This window comes from Cygnus olor, chromosome 8, assembly GCF_009769625.2.
Source record: "Cygnus olor isolate bCygOlo1 chromosome 8, bCygOlo1.pri.v2, whole genome shotgun sequence".
NCBI classification, from domain to species: Eukaryota; Metazoa; Chordata; class Aves; order Anseriformes; family Anatidae; genus Cygnus; species Cygnus olor.
In genome coordinates, this window is record NC_049176.1 from 3,749,803 (window position 1) to 3,774,999 (window position 25,197).

Genomic DNA, 25,197 nt, shown 5'->3' on the forward strand with positions numbered 1-25,197 from the left:
ATACTAAAGTTTGAGTTACTCTGGATTGATAAGCCATAAAATGTATTGATATTTCTTTAACAAGTAGGCAAAACTGTACACATGCAAGTACAAATTATAAACTCATTTTCAAAAATATTTTACAATATTCACGTCATGTTCTCCTCTGTCATTAATTTTGCTTGCTTAAAAAGGAGCACAAATATTTTTAAGCTATGCTTGTTTAAAACCAGAATGAGTATTTGTGGAATATTTTATTTCTGGTTTTCTTCCTATCTACTATGGACACTGCATTAGGAAAGGAAAACATTGAATCACTTCATCTTTTTCATCCTCATTTTCTTTCATAGGCATCTTGCACTTATGTGCTCGTCCAGTAGGAGATTATCTTTGATGGGCATGGGCCGGCTGACTAGTAATAGACACAGTAACATATTCTAACTCATGACTGATTGATTTGGAAGTGAGAAATGAACCTAGCTTTGCTGCTGTGGCTATTTGCTGGCCAAACAGTAATGTATTTTTAAATTAAATAAATCCCAGTTCCAATTTACTTTGGTACTGTAAAGACCTATTTTTAATATGCTCTTTTATTAATAGGTGAGTACCTTTATGAAAGACAAAACAGTCCTGAAGATATGTTTTTTCAGATACTTAAATTTTCAGTGTTTCCAGCAGAATTATTTACTTTAATCTCACACTATGTCATTTGAGTTTCCTGTTATCATCCCTGCCCAGGACTATTCTTTCCACTGTTCAGTGTACTTAGTGCCTTTTTCACAGTGTGCCCACTGTTTAGAACATTCTGCTAACTTACACCTGCCATCCTTCTTCCCATCACCAGCTATCACTGCATCACAGTCTGCTATTTAAGACTGATTTTGTAGTCTACCCTATAGGGTAGTCAGATATCTCATGCATTCAGCATTTATAATGCAGGCATGTTCCAACAACATGCTTCAGAAGAAAAAAATTCCATGTGCCATGTGACAACTGAAGTAGCAAAAAAGTATTTGAATGCATTTGTCTACTAAGCTGACTTCCTAAGCTTGGGATTTTGAGAGTGCTTGCAAGCTGTTAGCCTTGGGTATGGGCTATGGCTACAATGCCACATTACACCAGTTATGGGAATTTCACCAGGCTGCCCCTGGACCTTGGTTTCAGTGGGTGACAAACCTGAGGGGAGCTGCAAAGATGTCCCACTGCTCACAGGCCAGGTCTCTGACTGATCAATGAATAAGTCAAGCCTCCAGGTGCACCCTAGCTCCAGGAGCACCTATCTGCTCTTCAGTCTGGAGGCACTCTTTGTTATCTTGAGGTATTTCCACTTGCAGAAAGCAGATTTTGTAAGGCAAATTTACCAGAAACTATACTTATCATGCAGATTCTCACTTCAGAATCAGCGGTGCAGTTTAAAAATGTTTTGATATAAGAATACTGGAAAACATGCAGAATCCGCAAAAACTCTTTCAGGATCCTTTGGTGGAACCCTAAACATTATTTAAAATAATAAGGGTGATTATTTAAGACATTTGTTAAGCTCATGTTTAAACGGATGGTGGTAGGTATGCTGATCATAAGTTCCTCCTCCTATAGTCAATGCTATTTTAAGCAGGCTTGTGTTAAAGCATGGCCTCCTCACAGCAACAAATATATATATTGAGGGCAGGGATACCCTGCCTGTCATGAGACATTTTAGTGTAACTGATATTAATTGGAGTAACAGTTTCAGAGTTTGGATACATGCCCTTGCAAAGATAGCTGAATATCCTTCCAGTCCACTGAACAAGTTATCAGATCACTCTGTTTTGGCCTTTTAAAGTAAAATTAGACATGTATGGTGCGTGAACCAGAATCCATGTGAATTCTTGACATCTTGGGATGTCTTTCTTAGTTGCACTTACTTGTAGCTCAGAAGATTTGGTTTTAATTTTTATTAAAAAAAATAATAAAAAAAATTAAGCACATGAAGTGACTTGGAGACAAGTGGAGGAATTTGTCAAAACTTAACAAAATGCTTAAGAGTCTCCCAAAACTGAAAAAGATCAAAAAGATTCCTGGAAAATGAGGCCATCCTTTGAAGGCAACTGGTTATGGCAGAAGCAAATGCTTAGCAGCTAAGAGGGTTTATAAGCAACACAGCTGGTCAGAAAACATTCCAAGATTGCAAACAAGGAGTATAACACTTAACGTTCTGGAAGGTGAAGAAAGGAGAAAACTAAGGGCTTTGGTATGAAATTAACTAATAATAGCATATTTTGCACAGAGGAAGAAGAAAAAAATAGAAAAGAAAGATATCACTTGTAGTAGTAGTTTACTTTCCTAAAAACTATGGATGTTTGGGAAACCAAAGATGAGATGATATGGCAAGTCTTCAGAACCTTAACTGAAATACATCACAATGGATAAGAAAACAATGATATTTTAACAAGAAAAATATTGCCTAAGAGACTAATTTCTGGAGGGAGGGAAAATAATTAGCAAGTGAAAAGATAACATCAGTGCTTAAGAGTTAAGGTCTATTAAGACAATCAAATCACACAGTACAAATGATTTATGTCCAAGAATACTAATGAGAAAGTAAGCATTAGACAATACTTAATTGCATGTGCTTCAGGAAAATCCCCAAAGAGAAAAAAAATAACTTTGTTTCTATTTAACAGAAGAATTGAGCAGTTAGGTCATATCAGGATTTTATCTTTATTTTATTAGTAGTATTACTTTTTATTTTTATTTTTAATATCTACCACTACTGTTGCATTCATTTGGAAACTGATTTGTGGATGCATTTGAGAAAACATTAACTGGTTGTTCATTTCCACTGTACGGAGATGAAATCAGAAACTTAACCTGCTTAACCTTACATCTTTATTTCTGCGGCATCCAGCCTCTCACAGGAATCAAAGCCTTGCTGAGTTAGGAAGGCACCTCTGGATGTTGTCTAGAGCATGGCCAGCTAGAGCAGGTTGCTCAGGGCTCTGTCCAGTCAGGTTTTGAGTAGCTTCAAGGATGGTGACTCCACAGCCTTCCTGGACAGCCTGTTCCAGTATTTGATCACCCTCACAAATAAAAAGGAAATATTTTTTTTTGATGGAGCACCAGATTGAATTTAAAGTAAGTGTAGCTGCTTAAAGGCATGTTAAACATCATACCTGTGGGTATTAAAAAGGAACTAGGTTTATCCCTCAGATACTAGCCAGGAGATGGATTCCAAGTCTTAATACTGATTTACTACTTCTGGTGTGTGTCAGAATTATCTTCTATTGAATGAGTCAGAATGTTCAGTAAGAAATCTAAGATCTTTTTTTTTTAGCTCAAGATTTTATAGGAATGTTAGTAAAAAATGGAAGGGAGTTTTCAAAGTTGAATGAATCATTCAAAATTGTTTAGAAATAAACATACAGAGATTGTTTCAACTGCATACTCCTAAATAAATCTCATTTCTAAATGGAAGAGAGCTATAAGTAAGAGCAATTTATTCTATTTTTGACAGTCACCTGTGAATATAATCTGAATACCAGTAGCATCTGGTAATTTTTTCTTCTGTATACACAACAGAGGTGAACCTTATCATTAGTGTAGCTTTCTGACTTGTCAAATCTAAAGCTTAGCAAATCTGAATACTACAGCTACTGCCAGTATTACATCAAGATCCTTCTTTCATTTTCCCCGAAAGTTCAAGGCTCTCAGTATTGCTTAGTCGCTTCTTGTACAGTGTCTGTATCAGAGACATCTGCAGGGGTTTCTTTTTGCCCAGTGCAGAATTCCACAAACTATTTCCTAGTGACATGCACAAAAGCAAAGTTATTGGTCTGCACAGTCCTTTACCCATCTTGCTAAATTCATTCCTGAAAGCACATTAAGTAACTGCTGTTCAATATAAATCAGTTACCAGAATAGCAACGATGCCCAAACTGAAAAAAGTGAATATAACATTGTAACTGACACTTTGAACAAGGTTTTTTGTGTATCTGAATAATAGATACTGATTTAAAAAGTAAATCAATGTGTGTATTATGAAGGGTAATTCAAAAGAAGTCTGTTGAATTATGATGATTCCATAGGAAATGTAATTTTACCTTGAAGCCAACAACCACAATTTTGAACATTCTTTGAACAATGAAACTTATATTTTAAAATAATTCCTTGGCTAAGTTGAGGTGTCAGACTCAAATCTATTTTACAGAAATCTTTTCTCTGAATAAGGTGTTTCCAAAAAGCTCTCAATTTGTTGTCAGTTTGAGGATTATTTGTGCAGGACGTATTGTAAATAATCCACGAGGTCATGGTTCTCCAGGAATGTCAGAACTTAGCAGTTCCGATTTTGTTAACCTTTTTTTTTGCCATTCATTTCTGCAGTAATCTTAATGATAGACTAATGTGATTATTACTTAATAACTGGTTTTTCTTTATTAATTTAGTTGTAGCTTTTTGTCAAGCTTATGTGACTTTTGTAACAGGACACTAGACTTAATTGGTAGTTGATTTCTCCTGATCTGAATTACCTATTAAATATGAAAAGTTCCCTACTTTATGCTTGAGAAGGATCTTGTTTGTTACTCTGCCTGATATGCATCTCTGTATTCTTCATGAAAGTGCCTATAAATACCTGCGATGACAGCAAATAATATTGATCTGAAATCTCATTATAAAGGCAAAACACTTGCCTAAATTTTTCATACCTTCATCTATATGATAATTCATATCACGCTTGAAGTTAAGATACTTCAGGGCATGGACCTGAAAGGACCTTTACTGTGAAAACTAGAGGGCAGCAGGATCTGTGGTCATGTTTAGTACAAGCACTATATATATGTACTCTTGCAATGAAAAGGTTGAAGAATTAGCCAGCTCTTGCTAATATGCAAGAAAAGAAGAAAAGCAAAGAACGAAACAAAAAAATGAGGAAAAAACACCCTCCAGCATTAAATGGCTTAGTAAATTATGATATGTAAGAGAGATTTTGCCTTTAAGACAATTTCTTTGTAATTTCTCTGCCAAGCTCACATGCCATAGCCTCTGGAAATTTCATGACCATGCAAACAGAATGAATGTCATAAGTATGTTCCTGTGTATCTTCAGAAATATTAAAAAGTTGAGAATAGTGAAATAGAAGACCATATCTCACTTCTAAAAAGGGTAGTGCTGTGTTGATTTAGTGCATTAAAATGGACAATGAAAGGTCTGATGAGTTTGGTGAAGTAGAGGTGGAACAGGGATGGGGCAGGGGGTGATGCTGGGCCTGGGGCAATTAGCAGTGTGGTGTTGCTGGGGAACTTCAGCTCTTAAGAACTTGGATTCAGTGATGGGTTAACAATAGATACTTTGAAAATAATGATCTGCCACTAAGCTACAACTAATGGGCTGTCTTTACTTCTATGAAATAAGAACAATGAAACGCCTATTCAGTTCAGGGGGAATAGACCTGGTTCACTTGGACCCAGACCAGCCAAAAATGAAAGCAAATTAGCTCACATGTTGAAAAGCAGGTAAATTTCACTACAAAATTACATCTAATCTAAGAAAGCTAATGGAGTTGTTGGAATTGCAGTCTGTATTCTGTGTATTGTTTGTTTCTTGGTAAAGTATCTCAGTGTTACAGCTATACTCTTTACTTTGTGTTTTCTTGGAAAAGTCTCAATACTGTATATTGAAAATGCTCAGAATCTTATTAGAAGGTGGATTTGTTAGAATACTATGTAAAAGGCTATATGGAAAAATGAATAAGAAAAAAATAATTGCAGTACTGAGGCTGGGACTTGCACAAACCAGTTTAATTTGAGTAAATAATGATGTAGTAATATATTCTAAATACATTGAAGTTTTATTTCTATAAAACCAATTTTAAAATTAATGTCCAAACTCAAATAGCATTTACAATTTTGTATGTGGAAAATGATTTAAATGCTTAGTTATCACCTTGAAAGCAATGCATTGAAACACATTTTATAGTATTTTCCTAAAGCAGGAGTTCTAAAACAACCAAACAAAAACAACAACAAAAAACAATGGGTTCATTAAAGTATCTATAAACTGCATTTTTTAATAACATGCACCAATAGGTGAACATTATTTACAGTGTAGTAATAGGCACTTAATAATAGAGTTCACGAAGCTGCAGCCTTCTGAACGGAGTCTTTTCCACTTGTTCTACCCATTCCCCTTCCCTTATGAGTTACTTAACAGCTTCAGGAGTATGTTAACAGTATTTCCCCAAACCGCGGGAGTGAAGCGGGCTACTTGCTTCCAGTATTTGCTTAAGCTATGGTTCTGCTGATGAACATATGTTTTTCAGTGAGGTAATAAATAAAAAGATTAAATCTGCATTCCACAGTTGCAAAGATTTGTTTGGTTAGATGGCAGTGCAGCAGACAGATGACTTTGTTCTTGAGGGAACTGAAGGATGAAAAAATTACATTTGTGTTATCTGGGGCTGCTTTAAGTGGTTTAATTTAAGTGAGAAAGGCTCAGAAGGGGGTCAGAATGTTAAAATTATTTTAATTTTTCTTGAGGAAGAAGTTTTAATAAATAGTGGATATTTTGTGAATAATTGCATATTACATTTTTCTTTTCTGTGGAGAAAAAAAAAGTACATACGGAAGCAGCTAGGTAAGAGTTTACAAAATTCCATATCTGCAGGCCTGGTATTTCCTATGCAGCCTACTTTTGGCTATAACTGAAGTTCCAAGTTATGATTGTTTAGTGACTTATGACAAATATGCCTGGCTGTTTATTTTGCTTTTGTGATAAGTCAGCTTCTGTCACGAAATTGAAGACCGTATAGGATGGTATGGAAAAGCATATAGTATGTGTGATACCACAATGAAACTTTAAGGAATCAAATTGCTGTGTATACCCTTGGAGCCATCATTAACACAGAGTTCTGTCCTTAATGTTAACTGCTTATATCACCAACATTTTGTGTTCAGTGTCCCCTTCTCTAAGTATGGAAGTTTTGTGGTATGTTGAGTTCATTAATATGAATCACTCATATTGTGAGAAAACATATTAGGAAACTATTTCTAGAAGATGGTCAGTAAAAATGAAGGCTACGGGTCATTTAGTTTTAGTCTACACAGAGCTAGCTAGACAAATGGTAATGATTTCCTTTGTCCAGTACATACAACACACGGTGTTTCCCTGTTTATAAAAAATCTTTTAGTCCTGCTCCCAACAGGGATAAAATAATCTGTGTTACTGTAAATAAGGTTACATGCCTGTTTTATTTGCATATTAAACAAGTTATCTGCTGGCCAGTAGTCCAGTTTGCCAAAAAACAAGTTTAAAAATACTGAGAAGTGAGTAATAAAAGCAGGACACAGTTACAAAGGGCCTTATAATTTAGTATTCTGGTGTCTGTTCTTTCAGGCAGAGACATGAATCCTCTAATTCCAGATAAAGCAAGGTTAGACCTTAAACACCTTTAATGACAGGAATAAAACAAAGACACTAAAAATAGTAATATTTTTGAAATAGTTTCAAGAGTTCTGGTAAATTATGCTGCTGATAGGAGTGGAATTACCTTTAAGATTGGAACCACTAATGAAAATAACTGAAGCTGCAGTCTGTGCCCGGAGTGAAGTGCCTCTGATTTCTCTATACTCTGACATAACAGGTAACATCTGAGTTCACTCTCCTTTTTTCTCAGATACATCTGTCAACACTGTGCTCAACTTTAAGAAATAATCTAAGAATTGTCCTGGGCTTCACCATCACCCAGACATTGTAATGTGATTTTTAAATTCCCAGAGGCAAATGCTCCCTTAACTTGTCATGCTGGATTCCTTCATCATGAATTAATTTTATCTCCTTTATCTCAGCCTGTGAAAGGTATCAAGTGGCCATCAGTGGTGGATGGGTGTCCTTCAGATAAATAGATAATGTGTCATAATCAGAATTGTCAAAGTTGCAACTTTTTATCAGTTTCTGAATAAGAGTTCTACGCAGAATTGTATTGTCAACACAATACACCTTCGCACTTTTGTTTTACTAATATTCTTACTTCTTGGATAAGATATGCCATACTTTGCAGTTAATAGGCAGTGTGTCCCAGAGCAAATATGATGAACAGAAGAATCGACTTTCTGAATTGGTGGTAAAGATAATTTAGTACTGAAGTAAGAGGACTTATGTCCTCTAGAAAATGTATTTCTTTCTAGTATTAGGAAAATTTCACAGTTGACTGAAAAAAGGAATGGCTAAGATATTTATCATCCATTTTTTCTTCTTAGCAAACTCACCAAAAACATAATTAATGCCAAGACTAAGTATATGAAGATTGATGCTGTGCACTTCAAGGGTTCTTAAGAGATCCCCTTGTGAACACATTAAGATCATTATCTCTTAGAAAAATAAAAAGTCAGTAAAAAAAGCTGAAGGAGGCAGATTTGGAGCTGTCATATTTTGAAAAAGACCTATTTGAAAAATGACGGTCAGATCAGGTGAACAGTAAATTGTTGTTCTGCAGGTGCACCAAGTGCACATTTATTAGCTGACCATGTGGAAAGTAGTACACATGACCTCATTATGCTAAACAAGTACAACATAAGCTCTTTGATCTTCTTTGGGCATTCTTGAAGTACATAAAAACATCTAACTCTTGAATGTTTTTTTATCTGTAAAGCTATCTGTTCCTGGATGCTGGCATTCTCCTTTGTGGAAAGAGTTCTGTATTTAAACCCAGGCACACAAAGTCCTCACTTTTCTCAATCTCATCTTAGACAAGAAATCTACTGCCCTGTGAAGTGAAGCAGTACAACAGATTGATGTTCTTGTGAAAGATGGTCTTCAAAATGCTTTTGCTGCAAAGATTTACACAAGGGTTTTTAGATTTTACCTGGTTTTCAGTGAAGATCCAGTAAGAATGCCGAAGTGATGCCCTGAAGCATTTGTGTCATACTAAAGTATTGAAAAAGGGTATTTCAGTGCCCAAAGTAAACTGGAGCCTCTCTGAGGACTTCCTGTTCATTTCTTAATAGGTCTCTTAAGAATTGCAAGGATTTGAACTGGAAATTTATAATTGCTCAATCTGTAGGCAACTAGAAACACATTTTTAGAGCTATAGCTGGGTATTGTTTCAATAGCTATTAAACTGCATTTCTGCAGCCTGTTACCCATTGACTGAAGTTACTAGACTGAGAGTAACATAACTGGAATTACACCTGGGAGAAGACATAAGACACAGACAGCTCTGGACTGTTCTTCACTGGGTTTTGAATCAGGTTGCTCAGAAATGTTAAGGCAAGAGTTGACCATATTCAGCAATTCTTTATTTAGAGCATTCTTAAATCCTGTAGGTTAAATAATTATATATGATTTTCATATTGACTAATGACTAGTACTGTGGAAAACAGTGTCAAGTAATTTCCAAAAAGGTAATGAGATTTCTACACAATTTTGCGGTGTATTATAGTACTATGACTCAGTATTTCCAACAAAAATTGCGTATTATGGTAACCCTTGTTTTTACATAATATCCTTGTTATACAGTCTCTCAGTAAAGATGAATTAGCTTATACTCTGAAGCAGCATTAAAGTAATGCGCTCTTCCTACAGAAAAGTTCTGTTGGTCTCTGGGAAATAGAAGGATTTTAGCAGCTAATTGTGTAGTCTGCTGATGTGTGAAAATTGTGGATTTTTGAAATCTAGAAACATGGCTATTCCAAAGATCAAAATGTGAAAGTTACGGGTGCACTCAAAAATAGTTAACTTTTCAAATTTGCTTTCATTTTTTTTATGTTAATGCTCCCAAAGATCCTATTATCCCAAGCAATGAACATAGACAACAGATGCTTTTTGCAACTGTCCTTAATGATACTATACATAGCTCCTGTTTGGGATTGGACCCACCAGTCTTCCTTTGAAACACTTCTTTTGGCAAAGTTCAAAGAATAGAAACCCACCAGGTGTAGGACATACAACCATTATAAAAGCTAAAGGCATAAATTTTATTAACTGCATGGAAAAATACATATTTTTCAGATCTGTTTAAATCTTCAAAAATCAAACTTAAAAAACACCATCTAGACTTGGCAACCTGCTGAGCTTGTTCTCTATTTGGTGCAACATTACATTACTCTAAAATGCTCACTTGGTTATACTGCTGTGGTTATTTGGTTATAGCGATGAAACGATATGGCCAGCAAAATAACACTTACAAAAGAAGTCCACTTTGTATACTATGAAGGTCATTTCAGAAAACTCCAGGCTTGCAGAAAAGCAGCACAGAGATGCCATCTAGCAGTAACTCTTAGAAATTTCCTGGTACTTAGTTCATTCTTTCAAGATACTGCTTTTGAGTGTAGGAAAAAGGAAAGATTTTATATTCCAAGTCTTTTTACATAGTTGGCTTCCTGCTGAATATCTAATCATCCTGCTGGAAATAAAACTTTACTGAAACACATTATAATGAATAATTATATTTCCTTGTATTTTTCAGTATAAATACAGAGCAAAATTAGAATCAAATTAACAGATGTGACATTTTAATAAGTGTCTTAAAACTGATATTCTACAATTAGCATTAAGAGTATTTAAAATTAATCAGCAGTGAGCTGTCTTCCATTTGTTAAAGGCTAATTTCCAGAGCAGGTCAATATTCTACATCAAGCTTAGCAGACAAAAAGAAAAAAAAAATACAACATGGGCAATAAATTACTGTGATTGAAATAAAATTTTAATGTGCCAGAAATTTAAGAATAAATTATACATATTTTTAGCATATATTACCATAAGATGGCGATACTTAAATACTTTACAATGAGTAGATAACATAATAAGTTTAGCATAAAAGCCCTGTCATAGTAAGAGTGACTGTGGACAACAGTCTTAAAAGTCAGTGATAGCCAGTGCTATATCAAAGCTTTTTTTTTTTTTCCTGGGAATTCTTAAAACTAATAGATCAGTTACAGAAGTTACTTGGATATTAATTATGCAGGACATGAATAGGAATGTACTGAGGCATGCTTTGGAACATCTGGCACGATTTATTTTCATTTGTGTGTGTGTGTGTCAAGGGCATGTAAAAAGTTGTGTGTCTACTCATGAGCATGTTGCACAATTTTTTGTAAAAGAAGGAACCGATCATCTCGTTTCCTACGACTAATTTCACATGATATATTTGCTTCCAAACCTGCAGGGCAGAAAATTGTTATTCCATTTAGCATAAAGTAAGCTAAATAACTGAGCACTACTTTCATTGTTAAAGTGATTTCAATCATAACTTGTATTTATTTGCTGAAAACAAACAAAACCACAGACCTTGTATTCATTTTGCATACATCATTTTTCACAGAAATATGTCAACAAAACTCAACTATTATCTGCTATGTGGCACCTTTTCATATGCTTAATGTGGAGTACTATCTTAATCAAGGATATGAATAACCATTTGTTCTCCTGTTTTTATTTCTGAAAACCCGATTTATCTCTGATAAACAGCAGACTTGGATTAAGGGCTCTTGTTTTTACATATTCTTAAGGACTTTAGAGCTTCTGGCTCATGACCTCCTCACAAAGTTAAAAGGGCCTGCAATGAACATTTTAATATCCCTGAAAATGTCACATACAGCAATGACTAAAAGGCCATTTTTCTGCCCTCTGCACAGTATGCCACAGCAAAAAGGACTAGAAGCAAAGTTTCAAAGATAATTTATGCAGTTCCATTCCAGTGGCTCATCCTGCTTTTCAGTGCTAGATGGTAATAGACACCTACGATGGAACATTTCTTTCCAGTGTTATTATGGGGCATCTCTGGACACCTAAACTAAGCAGAATTCTGCCAGCTGAAGCTCATTTGCTTCATTAGTGGTTTTACTCTTCTGTGGATAGACAGTGATACAAATTGTGTTTATCCTGCCTTCAGGCAGTCTCTTTGCCTGCAACAGATCTAAGTGTACCAGAAGATGGAGAAACGACTGTGGAAACCTGTGATTATAATGTGGCCATGTGCTCCAGTTCACACAGATGTGGAACTCCTGTTCACTGCCTGATGAGTCTCTTTGCAGAACACAGAGATAGCCAATGCTGTCAAATAGATGCTATTTAGTAACATATGGATATAATTCATTATTAGCTAATGTTATTAATCCTATATCATCTCCTTTTTCTTCTTTTATGTTGTCACCATATCTTATGATTACTGCAGCTGTAAATACGTTTTTCACTAAATTGCTTATTAAGTTCTGGCTTTACATTTTTTTAAGAGGAATACCCTTTTCATACTGTTGGAAATTCTGTGCATATTTTATATGATTAATTCATTTATTTAAAAGGAAAAACAAACTGTCAGAAGAGCCAAATACTGTTTCATATCGCTGTCTGGTACCTAAGTGGTACCATTGAGGTGACATTCACCCGCACAGATTACAAATCGTGGCAACATGGAAGGGACTGCTGGGGGTGATGCCTGCAGTGCTATAGGATTTTCCTCCTCTCGTTACTTTTTTACGATGCTCACGGTTACAAGATGGCATGACACCAAAAGGCGGATGGCAAGTTGTAAGTTCACGCAGCACTACAGACACCGCAGGCCTGCCGGATTTTGCTCATCGCAGCAATTAAGCGGCGCAGCGCGGTTCCATCTAGAATCGCCCTGGCCAGCCGGGTCGCGCAGCTCAAGCACACCAATGCCTTTTCGCCGTGGCTTCGACGTCGGACTCGGCATCTGGCAAGCTGAACGCTCCCGAGAGCGGGGAGCTGCGGGGGAGCCCGGCTGCGGGGCCGGACCCCGCGGGAGGGAGCCGGGGAGCCCGGGGCCGCTACTTCTGCCGCGATCCCCCCCGCCCCGGCCCGCTGAGCCCCGTCAGCCGCGGCACCCGGCCGGCTCCTACCTGGGAAGGGTGGAGGGCGGCCAGCAGGGACAGCAGCAGGAGCCTGGGGACGCTGCCGGGCGCCCGCATCCTGGCGCCGGGGCCGCCTCGCCTCGCCGAGCCGCTCCCTCACGCCGCTCCCACCGCGGGCACCGCGCCTCCCGCTGGAGCCCGAGTGGAGGCGGCAGCGGCAGCCGCCCGGGGGACGCTCATTCCGCGGGCGGGCGAGGACGGCGCTGCCCGTGGTGCCGGAGCGGGTCTGCTGCCCTGCCCCGGCCCGCCTTCAGCCCGCCCCGGCCCGCCCCTCCGCCAAACTTCGGGCCCGGGAGGCGGTGGCGCGGATGCGACATCATGGCTGCCGCCCGCCCGCTGCCCGCCGGCCCTGACGCGCCCTCTCGCGGGGTGGCTTCTGCGCACCCGCGGCCGTTACTGTGCCCCCCCCGGCAGGCACTGCTCGATGTACTCGTTGGAGTACTGGCTGCCGGTGTGGTCAGGCAACGCTAGCGTGCACGCTGGGCTCTGGGGGTGCTCCTCCTGCCCACACACAGTGGTCCCTCTGCGCGGTCCCTCTTCCACAGCTGCAGGTAGGGGAGCAGCCAAGGCTGCGAGCTGCCTTCCTCAGGTTGCCGCCACACAGCTGAGTGAAGCCCAAATCTAAGTCAATGCTTGTAACAGCACTGTCCTGTAAGCACTGGTAAAATATGTTACAATTTTGATTATTTTTCCTTGCAGCACTCAAGTTCACGACCTATAGTCAGCATAATCTTAGATTTCATACCTTATTAGTTCTCAAATAGGCTGGGGCATGCCTGAGGTGGAGCTGGAGTGCAACTGACCGACCTCTCGCTCAGTTTCACCCACAGGCTGTCTGAGGTGGCTTCTAAAGGCCTGAAGGCAGCTGCAGCGCCCTCGGTAGCAATCCACCTGAAGAAATGAGCACAGCAAAGTTGGGTACCCCCAAGGCCTTGGTAGTGTTCAGTTCTTTGCTTTCTCAAGGACTTCTCTCCTACAACTGTTATTGGTATTAGTTAATTTTAAATATCTGTTTTATATACACATAATACTGAGGTCACGTTTTTTAAAAATCTGATTTGGCTAGAGAACTTAAGCCTAGCTGATCATCAGAAAAAGTGAGTCTCCCTGCTCACTTTATCCTAGTAGTTGAGGACCAGGAAACATTTCTTCATTCTTTCCTCACAGCTCTATCCTATAGCAGCAATTCTAAATGCTGTTGTGAACTTAACAGTGTTTGCTGTTCTATTTGAAAGAGCCCTGGGTCCTGGATGCGGTGTAAGATTTACTAGCTTTTATTTAAACATATACAGCATTTCTAGTATTCAGTGGTAGCAGACATCCTTCTCTTCACCAAAACTAACCTGAGGGTAATTTAAGTACTCACAGAGTGGAAATAAACTTGGAACTGTAAGATGTCATCTTTTCTGAGGGATTGGCACATTTTTACTACTTGGGGCTGATTGGGAAGAAAAAGTTTCCGTATTTTCCTATTACAAGGTGGTTGGAGCACCATTCCTCTCTCTTTAGGAACTTGCAGGAGGCTTCCTTTTCATCTTCCTATGAAAGGAGAGGAAAAAACAGCTGCTAACTGGGGACTGAGCTCCTGTGTGCAGGCAGTAGAAACAGTAAGTAGGTAGAGGATTATTTGGCTGCATCCCCGTTGTTTTGGTTTGATTTGGTTTTATCGGCTGGGGTTGTAGGAAGTGAAATGAAAAGAAGCTCCCTTTGTATCAGGCTTTGTATTAGGATTAAAGAGGAGAGAAGGGAATCTGATTCAGGGAAACTAATAAGACAGATCTGTCACTTCTATTGTGAGATACAAATGAGTTTTCCAGTTTTGCATGGCAAAATGTATCAGCTTTACTGTTGGCATGTGTTTATTGTTGTTGTTGGTTGGTTGGTTTGGTTTGGTTTGGTTTTGGTCTTGATTAGATGTTAACTTCTCTGGGGTCTACATTTTCCCTTTGTACTTTTTCAGCAGTTACTACAGAAAAGCCAATGCTGTCATGGATTTTCAGGTGCTGTGTAATCTTAACAAAGAAAATAGGATCAAAAATATTCTTAAAGAAAGAAGAAAAACGTCACTATAAAAATAAAACAGCAATGCAAAATATTATTTAAGGATGTTTTTAGGTACAATATGTTGGTGAGTTCTCAAGTCCAGGAGAATGTTTTGGTTAAGTGCTCATTAGGATGAGTATGAAAATGGCACTGTTTTCTAACCTGTTTCCAAGTCTACAAGATTGGTGTCTTATGTCTTCAGGAGTTAATACCACTGCTGAAAGACACGTGTAACAGAATCTGTTCTGCCCACATGCTATCTGGAAGGATTGTATATCAGTGGCATAATAATTGGATCAAGGATGCCAGTTTTCACTACAGTGATTTATTATCTTTCTGTGTCCTGAATTTCTTCCAGGATAAAAATAATCAGGTTTGCTTTTGTGAGTGAATCAAAATGTATGTTTTATGGTAAGATGACTCAGAGAAGACTTCTTTCAGTCATCATTGTCTTTTTCAAAGATATGGTCTTAAATTTCCATGCAAGGTAGAGGTAGATCTGCGAAGTGTGGATCAAAATAATAATAACAAAACCTGCAGAATTTATGAATGAGTTTCTATTGAAATTCCAATGCCTACAATGGAAAGATAATACCCTCTGATACAGAGTCTATTATAGAGTTTCCATCTATAAAGAAAATACAGAAAGATACAGAAAGGAGACTGGTTTCAGCCATTTCTATTCTCTATGAAATAAGGATAAGAGCATATTAAGGGGATAGCTGCATATATGTGGCTTCAAGTAAAGGTAAAGTAACAGTACCAAAGCACCAAAACTCTGAAAGTTCTCCAAAGGATGAAGTGAATGGTGTTTTCAAAATAGCCCATTTCTTACAAAGAAACAAGAACAAAAAAAAGAAACCAAACCAGCAACAACAAAAAAAACCACACATGGATTCTAAAACCACAAAGGCATATATAAAGGTATTTAGAATTTTACTAGAGTATGTCAGTGACTAATTCTCTAATTTTCCCTTCTCTTTCTTCCTCTATACTTTTTCCTCTTCCCTTCCTTCCTTCCTTCCTTCCTTCCTTCCTTCCTTCCTTCCTTCCTTCCTTCCTTCCTTCCTTTTTCCCCCTAGTTTATTGTAGATGAAATTGGCAAAATGTATGAACTATTAATCATGGCATGCAAACTTTCTGAGGAGCTTCAGTAGAGCTCTATGTTTGTCCACTTCCTCATGCTGCTTGGAACATCTGTCTATGAAATCAGTAAAATATTGAAGAGTACAAGTTAAAAATAAAACAAAAGGTTCCCAAGGTCCCCGAAAAAAAGTGAGACATCAGGTCTCCTGAGCTCTTCAGATACTTTCACCTGTTATGGAAACTAATCATTTGTTTGGTACATGCAAAAGCACCAAAATGTGTTTTAAAAGGATACATAAGGATGACAAAGTGACCCAATTCTATTCTGCTTGATTTTAACAGTCCGTTACAGAGAAAAAGAAACTACCTAATAGACTAACTCGTTCATCCTCCTGCAACATGACAAGTAATTTCTGAGTAAGAAAAGACTGCAATCAGACTAGTGAAAATTATTAGCAATTGCTACCTGTAATATTTGAGTTTGTCAAAACATATCTGAAAAATTAAACAAAATTCAAGCTAATATGAGAAGGTTTTGGTTTTGCTGTGTCTCCTATAGTGGCAAGGGAATACCTCATTCTGAGGATTTCCTTCTAACAAAGCTTTTAATCATACCCTTAAAACCTATTAAATTCTATCTGTATGGCATTTCTTCTTGAATTCTTTGTACGGAGACAGTTGCAGTCAGGGTAGAATACTCAGTCTTGAGAAAGAAGAAAAGAGATATCAAAAGCTTTCCTGCAGGCATCAATGACAGCGCATTAGCAAAATGGTGGCAAGCTGAATACAGCTTGTCTAGACAGTGAAGGATATTCTCAGTGTGTGGCTAGAGTTATAACAACTTCTTTTTGACACCATATTGCAAGAAGCATTGCTAGCAGTTGGAATAAAGACAGATACTTGTTCACTTGGGTACACTGGAAACTGAAGTTGATAAATTGGGGGTAGGTACTGAATTATATATAAGTATGCTCCAAGTTCTGCAATCTGAATTTGACAGCTCAAAAGTACTGACTGGAACTATGATAAAAGACAGCATACATACACATATCTATAAAGATACTCCTAAAATTATTTATGGCAGGTCATGTCTGAAAGCTGGTTTTAGTTGCAGTGCTATTAAAGGTTTTTCTGGAAAAGAAAATATTTTATAAAATCTATCTATCTTATACTCTCACTGATTATTTTGTGGGTGTTGAATATTCCACTAAGTCAGGAAGGTAGTCCAAATTTGGAATTTCAGGCATTCTCTATGTTTATGATACGGATGAAAAGTTTAGGAAATTGGGAAGAGAGGGATTAAACACTGACCCTGTTGACTTTAATGAAGCTGAAATGTCCTTGGAGAGCATTATTACATCTTACATTAAAGAAAAGATTTTGATTCAAAGAGATGAATGTGAAATAAAGATGAAAACAAAATTAAATTACTATTGATGCAGAAGCTAAACTTCTGTGATAGGTGACTACATTTGTAATAAACATTATAGAAACAGATTGCTTAAAGTGTTGTAAACTCAGGTGAGTAGAGGATTCAGTAAAGTATCTAATTCATTGAGTTTAGTGAAGAGTACGTAGATGTTAAATGAAATACAGAGACATTGCAGGTATGGGACAGAATTCTGGACTACTGTAAATCATTAAATTTGCCTGTGTAGATTTTACCATCATATATATATATATATATATACATGTATATATATATGTATTGACCAAAGTTCAATTGCAGTACCAGGCTTTGTTGTAATTATTTAAAAGCACGCATACTTAGAAGAAAGATTCAGTCATAATTATAAATTATAGTGCAAACATTCAGATGAATTTTATGTTCTGATCTGTTTTAAGGTTATGTGTGTTATCTTCACACCTGATATTTTTCCCCCAAATGAAGAGTCAGTGCATCTAGCGTCCTATGTATCTCTTCAGTGCAGAGATTTCTGCTGGACTGGAGAAAGAATAGTTTGCATAGGACGTGCCACAAAGACAAATGAGCTTAAGATGTGTTTTTTCTGTAATACAGTACGCCATTGCTTTGATTTTTAATCAGTTTCTGTTTTAAAAAGAATGTAGCAGTACAGAGCTCTCTGTGGTACTATTGCAGTATTTGTGGTTCTGTCCCATATAGCCAAGGATGCTTGTTATAGCTGATGACATAAACTCAGGTGCTGTAATGATAATTTTTTAGTTGACATGTATTAGATATTTTAATTCCAGCTGAATGCTAGAATGTAACTGATCTGGAAAAAAATCATTGTGTAAGCTGATGCTTACTGGCATTCCCCTGGTGCTTCTGTAGAGCTTGATTTTGAATACTGATGTAGGAAAGGTATATATTGGTGTTCTCTTTGAGATCAGTTTAAGAAGGAAGACAGCTTTTTAAAGATAAATGTGAGGAAGAGAAGGAAGAGAAATATTTAAAAAAAGGTCTTTCAGTTTACTTCGTACAACATTTGTCAGGTTCTAATGCAAGTCTCTTTATAAAGTGAGTTGATATGTTTCCTGGCAGTTATCAAATGGTATCTACTATTCTTCATCTGTGAGGTTACCCAGCTTATACACTTTGTCATGAATGAAGAGATCTCCAAACTGGTGCCAGGCAAGTCTCAAGGCAGTGTTTGCTGTGCTCACTGACAGATGTACTGGGTTGTCTTAACAGCTCAGCAAATTCAGCATCCCACAATATACGATGTAATTTGTTTTCTGTTTTCTTATTACAATATAAAATTTAGGAGACCATAACTTTTTCTTTTTTGTTTGTTATAGGTATGTTACATTCATCCAGTGTTACCCCAAATACTTTACTGTTGTTTCTAGTTTTGTTTTGATTTTACTCCTACCCAGTTTCACAGCAAGAACAGAGGAACAAATTAAATGATTCCATTCATTTCAATTTCAGTCAGAGTATATTTTTATGGATCAATATAATGTATGTTATATAGCTTTAAACAGTTATACCCATATATAATTTTATGTATAAATAGTTTGGGGCCAGTTTGTGATATAATATTATTTACAGGAATAATAGTGTACGAATCACTCAGTTTTCTAAGTTTTCTAATTTGATGTGGTTTCATTGAAAATCAAAAAGAAAAAAGATTATGGAAAGAAAAAAAAATTGGTGATATCAGGTATCTCCTTTTTTCACGAAAAAAAGGTAGTCTGTAAAAATGGTAACAAGCTTTCTCATAATAATTTATTTATTTTTTTTTAAAGTCAAGCCAGAGGACAGCTTTTTAAATCAGGGTGACACTGAGGCTTGGCAAGTGAGGTGCATAAACTATGAACTCCTTTGCTCACATCTGCACTGCATGAGATCTCATGAGCTTTTTGAATATACCCTAGCTCTAACTGTTAAGCTGTGAGCTCAAAACCAAAGTTTTAATGAATACTCTAAGATAGTTTCCTTTTCCATTTTAAACATATACATCAAAAAATGCTAAGATACTACCAGTTCTCTTACAGAACCAGAAGACTGTCTTTATTTGACTTGTTAAATAAGCTGTGAATGAGGGGTTTGGTAGCATATTTCTTGGAAGGCTGTACACTACTTGTCTTTCAGAGTAGTACAAATCCCTTGCTGTCATATTCAGCAGATGGCAGCATGCATGTTAGTCGGCTGGGTATCTGCTCATATCTTTAAGCTGCCATGCCATATTGACTCACAAAGTAATTAATTTGTCAATGTCTTTAAGGTCAATCGCACTGGAAGCTTCCTGTCTGTTAATGTAGAAATATCATCTTTACCCTGAGGGGGCACTGTCACAGCAGGTAGGAATTAATCATGGAATTATATCAGTTTATTCCTAGGATACAACTGTACTGGGAAGAGGAAAACATATAAAACCACAGGATTGCAATTCAGGACCACAGCATTTAAAACATTAAAACAAGGGTTTCATGTTTGCACTTGTGCATATCAGAATCAGGGCCTGAGGATTATGCAAAGCTCATGAAAAGCCATGCAAAATACATATGTCGTGACCAAACAAATGTCTGTGTGTGACTTTTTAAGAGCAATGCCTGTGTGTTTTGAATTAGGCCAGTTTTTTTGTGTCATGCCAGATCAAGTGTGGTGTAGTTGCCTTACTATCAACCCCTGAATAAGATCAATGAAAGCATATGATAACTGTTTAAGACAAACTGTCAGGTAAAACAAACAAACAAACAAACTTTTTTTCTGATACAGACAGGGCATTGAGAGGCTTTGCATATTAGTGTTCATATCAGCCTTGCAGAAACAGGAATAATGGGATACTGAAGACAAAATCTAGAACGATGTGTGAATTTTTCAGCTATGGTGAATTTTGGCCAGACCTCCAAAGGTGAACATGCAAGAAGTGAGGCTTTTAACGGTTGCTGAATATTGGAAAATGTGCTTTATTTAGAACTAAATGGATTGGCCAGCCTTTCATGGGAAAAGGGACTCTAAATGAGATTATGTAGTACCCTGACCAACCGCATCTTGAAAGCAATGTGGGCATTTATGTATCACTTTAATATCCTCTTTGTAAATCGCACTGTTTCTAGCCTCAGTATTTGCAATCATTATTAAAAATGAATCTTAGAAATGGGAGACATAATGATTTTTTTTTGTAACAAGAATTTTTGATCTGTCAGTGACCTCATAGAAGTTTTGTGAAGAAAAGACAATTGAGAGTTATGAATCTCTCTCTCTTTGTAAGTTACTGCATTGCAGCTATCGCTATAGAATAAATATTTATGTTTAAAGAGAACAAGCTGAAACTTTTGGAATTTCAATTTCATAGAGAATTGACATTTGTTTCTTTCTGAAATCAAAATTTATACAAAACATTTCATTCAAAACTACATTTCAGCAAACAGGTACAATTTTGTACTATTATTGAGTTTGGGAAGATGTTTTACAAGTAGCTCTCATGGACTTTCTATTACTAGGCACTTCCTTTTAATTCCTTAATTTTTTAGTGACGTTTTTAATTTTGATAATGCTTTTAAGATATATATTACATATTGTTTTCCCAGCCAATTGATTTCTGTAGTTAATATGGAGTGTGAGTTTAGGTGAGTTCTGTAAAAGTCAAGAGTAAACTATTATGGTAGCTTTGACAGCATTTAGGTTATACAAGAGAAAAATCAGTGTTCCTGTTTTTATACAAGTGTAATAATTTCTTAACTAATTAAGGAAGACTGGAGGGAAAGGAAAGCTTTATTTGAATAATAGCTTCAATTTTCCTTATACTTAAAAGCAAATATTTGCTTTCTCATGTTTGAGCCTGTTACGAAATAAATACTACAGTTCAGAATATTAATGTAGCATTAGAAGAATAACATGAAGAAAAAAAACCCAACAATTGCCTATAGACTAGGAACTGCTTAAGTCTATTCACAGTTTTGGTTAAATCATTTGGCCAAAAAAAACCCCAACAGTGTGGACCACTGCAAGCTTTCAGTTAGATTCCATTATACCTGTCACTCAAAAATGCTGAGATGCTTACAATCAAATAGGTTCTTGGCACTGTCTAGATCAATATTACTGAATATTTTGCTTATAAACCCCATTGTAATGGAAATTCTGTTTACATTATACAAATGGTTAAAACTGTCCTAATTCTTATAGTCAGTTTTTGTGCATAGACTTTTGATACATATATGCAATTAGGCATAATAGGGAAAGAGGAAAAATTCCTGATTGGGCAGAACTGTGAGATGAGTCAGGAAGAGAATGATAAAAGCTTATAAATTTATAATATCTTAGAATTCTGTAAGTGAATTAGTTATTTGGAAAGTTACTGAAGTCCTTGATGTGTTAATAGAATATTTTCTATGGGTATATATTAGATTTTTTAAATATCTCAGTGCTATAAATTACAGAGGAGACACATAATGGTTACAGAGAAATAAACTTCTAGTAAGTATGACAAGGGTTAAGATAACCCTGAATCTTTAGTTGAGGAGATGCTGTTCCCACCTGCCAAGGAACATAGGACTTATGCTGTTAAGGTATAAGGCTTATGCTTAATAGAACATCAAATACTTATAAATTATTGTCCAGAGAAAAAGAAGTGATGCTTTTTGAAGAAAAAATCTATAACTATATAAATATTCTAACTATATTAGAATATAGTATTCAGTTGCGTTTAAACACTTTTGAATTATGCTTCAGATAGTGGAGTAACAGTACTTTTGAAACAGTAGCCTGACTGGGCTAGAATATAGGCTTTTTTTCCTTAGTTAGATTCTGTAGGAATGTGGTTAGGTATATTCTGAAACATAATTTCACAAAAAAAATGTCTTCACCTAGATGAAATTGGTGGGCATTCAACGTATTTTAATTGTTTGAAAACAATGAAGTAGAGGCTCTTGATTTTATTATTCAGTCTTCTAAACTGAGAAAATGTTTTGCCTACATAGATCTAGAAAATTATTTGAAATACATTAACATTATTCTAAAAATTAAAAACTACTTGAGACTACCCTCTTTCAATAAAAGCTCTGCAGAAATCATGCTAAAAGTTTTTTAATAGTCTTGCTTTTTTTTCCGAAGTGTTATTAAGTGTTATTAATTTTATATGTAGCAGTGGAAGTAGAATTAAGGTACGAGAAGGGGTGGGACTGTGAATGGTATAAAAAGAGGGAATGCGACTGAAGCAAAAGGTTTGAGTGATAAAAAAAAATATAAGCCGTAGTCAGAATTGGGTAAAGGCTGTCTCTTAGGGTACAAAAGCTGTTCAAGATGTCTTGGAGAAGGAAGCAGTTGCTCTGCATGAACACACATCCCCTGTATTACTATCATAAAATAGCCTCAGAAAATATATGCGAGCTAAACTGTCGAAGATGTAGTCTCAGGTGTAAGTTTACTCAAATCTTGCTTTTTACATGTGGTGCCAAGCTGGTTTACATAATAGCTAATGCACCCTTGTCTTCTGGATTCTTTCCTAAGCTCAGACTAACAGTTATAAAGTTAGTAAATTGGGAACAATGAGACTGAGTCTGTTTACAAGGAGTTGAGGATAGTTTTTAGCAAGTGAGAAACAGTGGTATGCACAGATCCTGGGCACTATTATTATTATTATTACTATTATTATTATTATTATTATTTTCCTATTCATTTCAGAGGGATAATTGCTGGAAAAATGTTCATTTCCTATCAGTCTTGTGATAATCTGTCCATACTGTGTACTGTCCATTCACAGTTTATATGTGTGCAAGGTCAGGCACGATCTAGTTGTGGTGGTTTCTGCACTCTTCTTCCAATTGTATATGTTGTTGGTGGTTTGGTACTCCTTCAAATCACAGTGGTTTAGATCACTGCAAATTAAATAAAAGATTAAATGAAAGCTCCTTATTTGTATTTGCTCTGCTCTCTAAGTGTGGCATGTTGTCTTGTACAGACTAGGAAGTAATTTTTATGTCAGATTAAATACCCTAAATAGAGACAGCATATGAAAACTAAGCTAGAAGAAGCTTATAATCATGAACAAAACGGAAAGTTAAGCACAAAAGTATAAGCTTACGTATATAGCATTAGGATCTTTGCATTAGCAGACATGAGAATTCATATACTTGCTCTTTTGTAGATGTTTAATGGCCCTAAGGGAGCCAAATTTTACCTTCTGAATTTGCTTGCAACTATAAAGCAGTTCAGATTTCTTGCCTTTTCTAGCTGTGTTGTATATGAATCACCACAGGGCTATGCTAGTGTGGGATTTGCTAAATATTATGAATTCCTATGGGGAAAAAAATTAGTCAGGAGAAGGTGGTGATTCCAGTGCCCCTTGGTTGCATCAGCCCCACCTTTGACTGTCTATAGCCTGCTCTTGTTGGGAGGGTGCCGGGGTCCTTTGGAAGGCATGTCCTCTCTTGCTTGGGAACCTACCCAGGGGCTTTTACGCTTTCAGATCTAGAAATATTTTAGCATGCACTTGCAGGGTTAGGAAGAAGAAATAAAAGTCATTGATCTAAGGGGTAGATAAGGAACATTCCTTCTACTTTTTTCCTCTGAGTTGTCTGAGTGAGGAAGCAGAATAATGGGTTGATAATATAGGGAGTAAGTTTCTGCACACAAGGTGGAATATGTACAAAGCTTGTTTCTCCATCGTGAGAGAAGGGTGTAGCTTCCACCCTTCCACCTTTTGATTTAGAGGTTGTCTGTTTTTTTTTGTCAGCTGTAAGTGTTGTGTTAGCCTCTTTGGGGAATAGGAAGCTTTTACCCTCATGTCCAGTTTAGTGTAGGTTGGCAACTTCAGACCAACCAAAGCACCATCTTGTCTGGTAGGAAGATGGTTCAAAATGTCTGTTTATCAGGCTCTCCGAGCTCGGTCAGAAGGGATCTGGAGCATTAATAAGCCATAGAACATGGCGTTAAAGAAGAGAAGTAGAGTTATCACACTGAAGGAGGAATTGAAGTCAGAGGACTGTGCAGTCTTAGCAGTGGGTAAAGGAACCAATGACAATTCTTTAGCCAAGGGAAACAGTCGAGTAATAATCCACGACCTTTGCTGTATGAGGCAGTGATGAGTAGTTCCCTGATGAATTAACTAACAATGTTTCTGCTTAGTTAAACCATATCCCTTGCATGTTGTCTTTCCTTCTTCCTGTTTGGCCAACAATTTAACCCTAACTACCTTTTCTTGAAACTAGTGCTTGTTGAAGAGAAAAAACTTTCAGCTACAAAAATAGCCATGGAATTAATGTGGATGTAATTTGAACTTTGGAGGAATACTTCAGGAGCTCCATCAAACATTTCAGACATAAAAGTACCAGAGTCAAGGCCCACACCAAAATATGATAGAAATTGGTTCTTCATAATTTAACAAGAACAGTTTTGTCTTTATTGTTATTTATATGTAGGTTTGAGTGTATGTGAATGCATCAGTACGGGAATATCCAGGAATTTATTTCTCCTAAATGTAAATATTATAAGCAATTATTTTGTACTCTTAAGTGAACATGGTAGTATAGTAAATCAAAACATAGACTTACAGTTCTGAAGGCACGTGATGAAGTGCAGTTCAGTTCACTAGTTGAATGTGTTGGATAAACTAGGACTACTCAGTCCATTACTGAGCTGAGAGATCCAAGTTTTAGTATTATGTAGGACAGTACCTGATAAATTCTCTGATCCTGTACTATGCACATTAGCATTTTAATTCTAAGCAGAAAATTGTAATTTAAATCGTAATATTTTTTTTTTCTGATGCTCAATGGACCAAACATTTCCACCATTTCTTTTAAGTGGAAAAAAAATCTCAGTCTTCCAGCTTAGAGA

At 36.8% G+C, this 25,197-nt stretch overlaps 1 protein-coding gene and 1 long non-coding RNA gene across 7 annotated transcripts in view; one reads left to right on the plus strand and one right to left on the minus strand.

The window, feature by feature from the left end:
* Window positions 1-12,934, minus strand: part of OLFM3 (olfactomedin 3) — a 63,258-nt gene extending 50,324 nt beyond the window's left edge. For both annotated transcript variants that reach the window (XM_040565899.1, XM_040565897.1), the window contains exon 1: window positions 12,810-12,934. In XM_040565899.1, the coding sequence (XP_040421833.1) occupies window positions 12,810-12,878 (69 nt within the window). In that variant the 5' untranslated portion in view covers window positions 12,879-12,934. The remainder of the gene's footprint in view (window positions 1-12,809) is intronic.
* Window positions 12,935-13,127: 193 nt separating this feature from the next.
* LOC121074177 overlaps window positions 13,128-25,197 on the plus strand; it is a 142,065-nt gene continuing 129,995 nt past the window's right edge. For 4 of the 5 annotated variants that reach the window (XR_005822198.1, XR_005822196.1, XR_005822197.1 and 1 more), the window contains exons 1-2: window positions 13,128-13,472; window positions 14,331-14,428. This is a non-coding gene — a long non-coding RNA (uncharacterized LOC121074177). The remainder of the gene's footprint in view (window positions 13,473-14,330; window positions 14,429-25,197) is intronic. The other variant, XR_005822200.1, reaches the window with a different exon arrangement.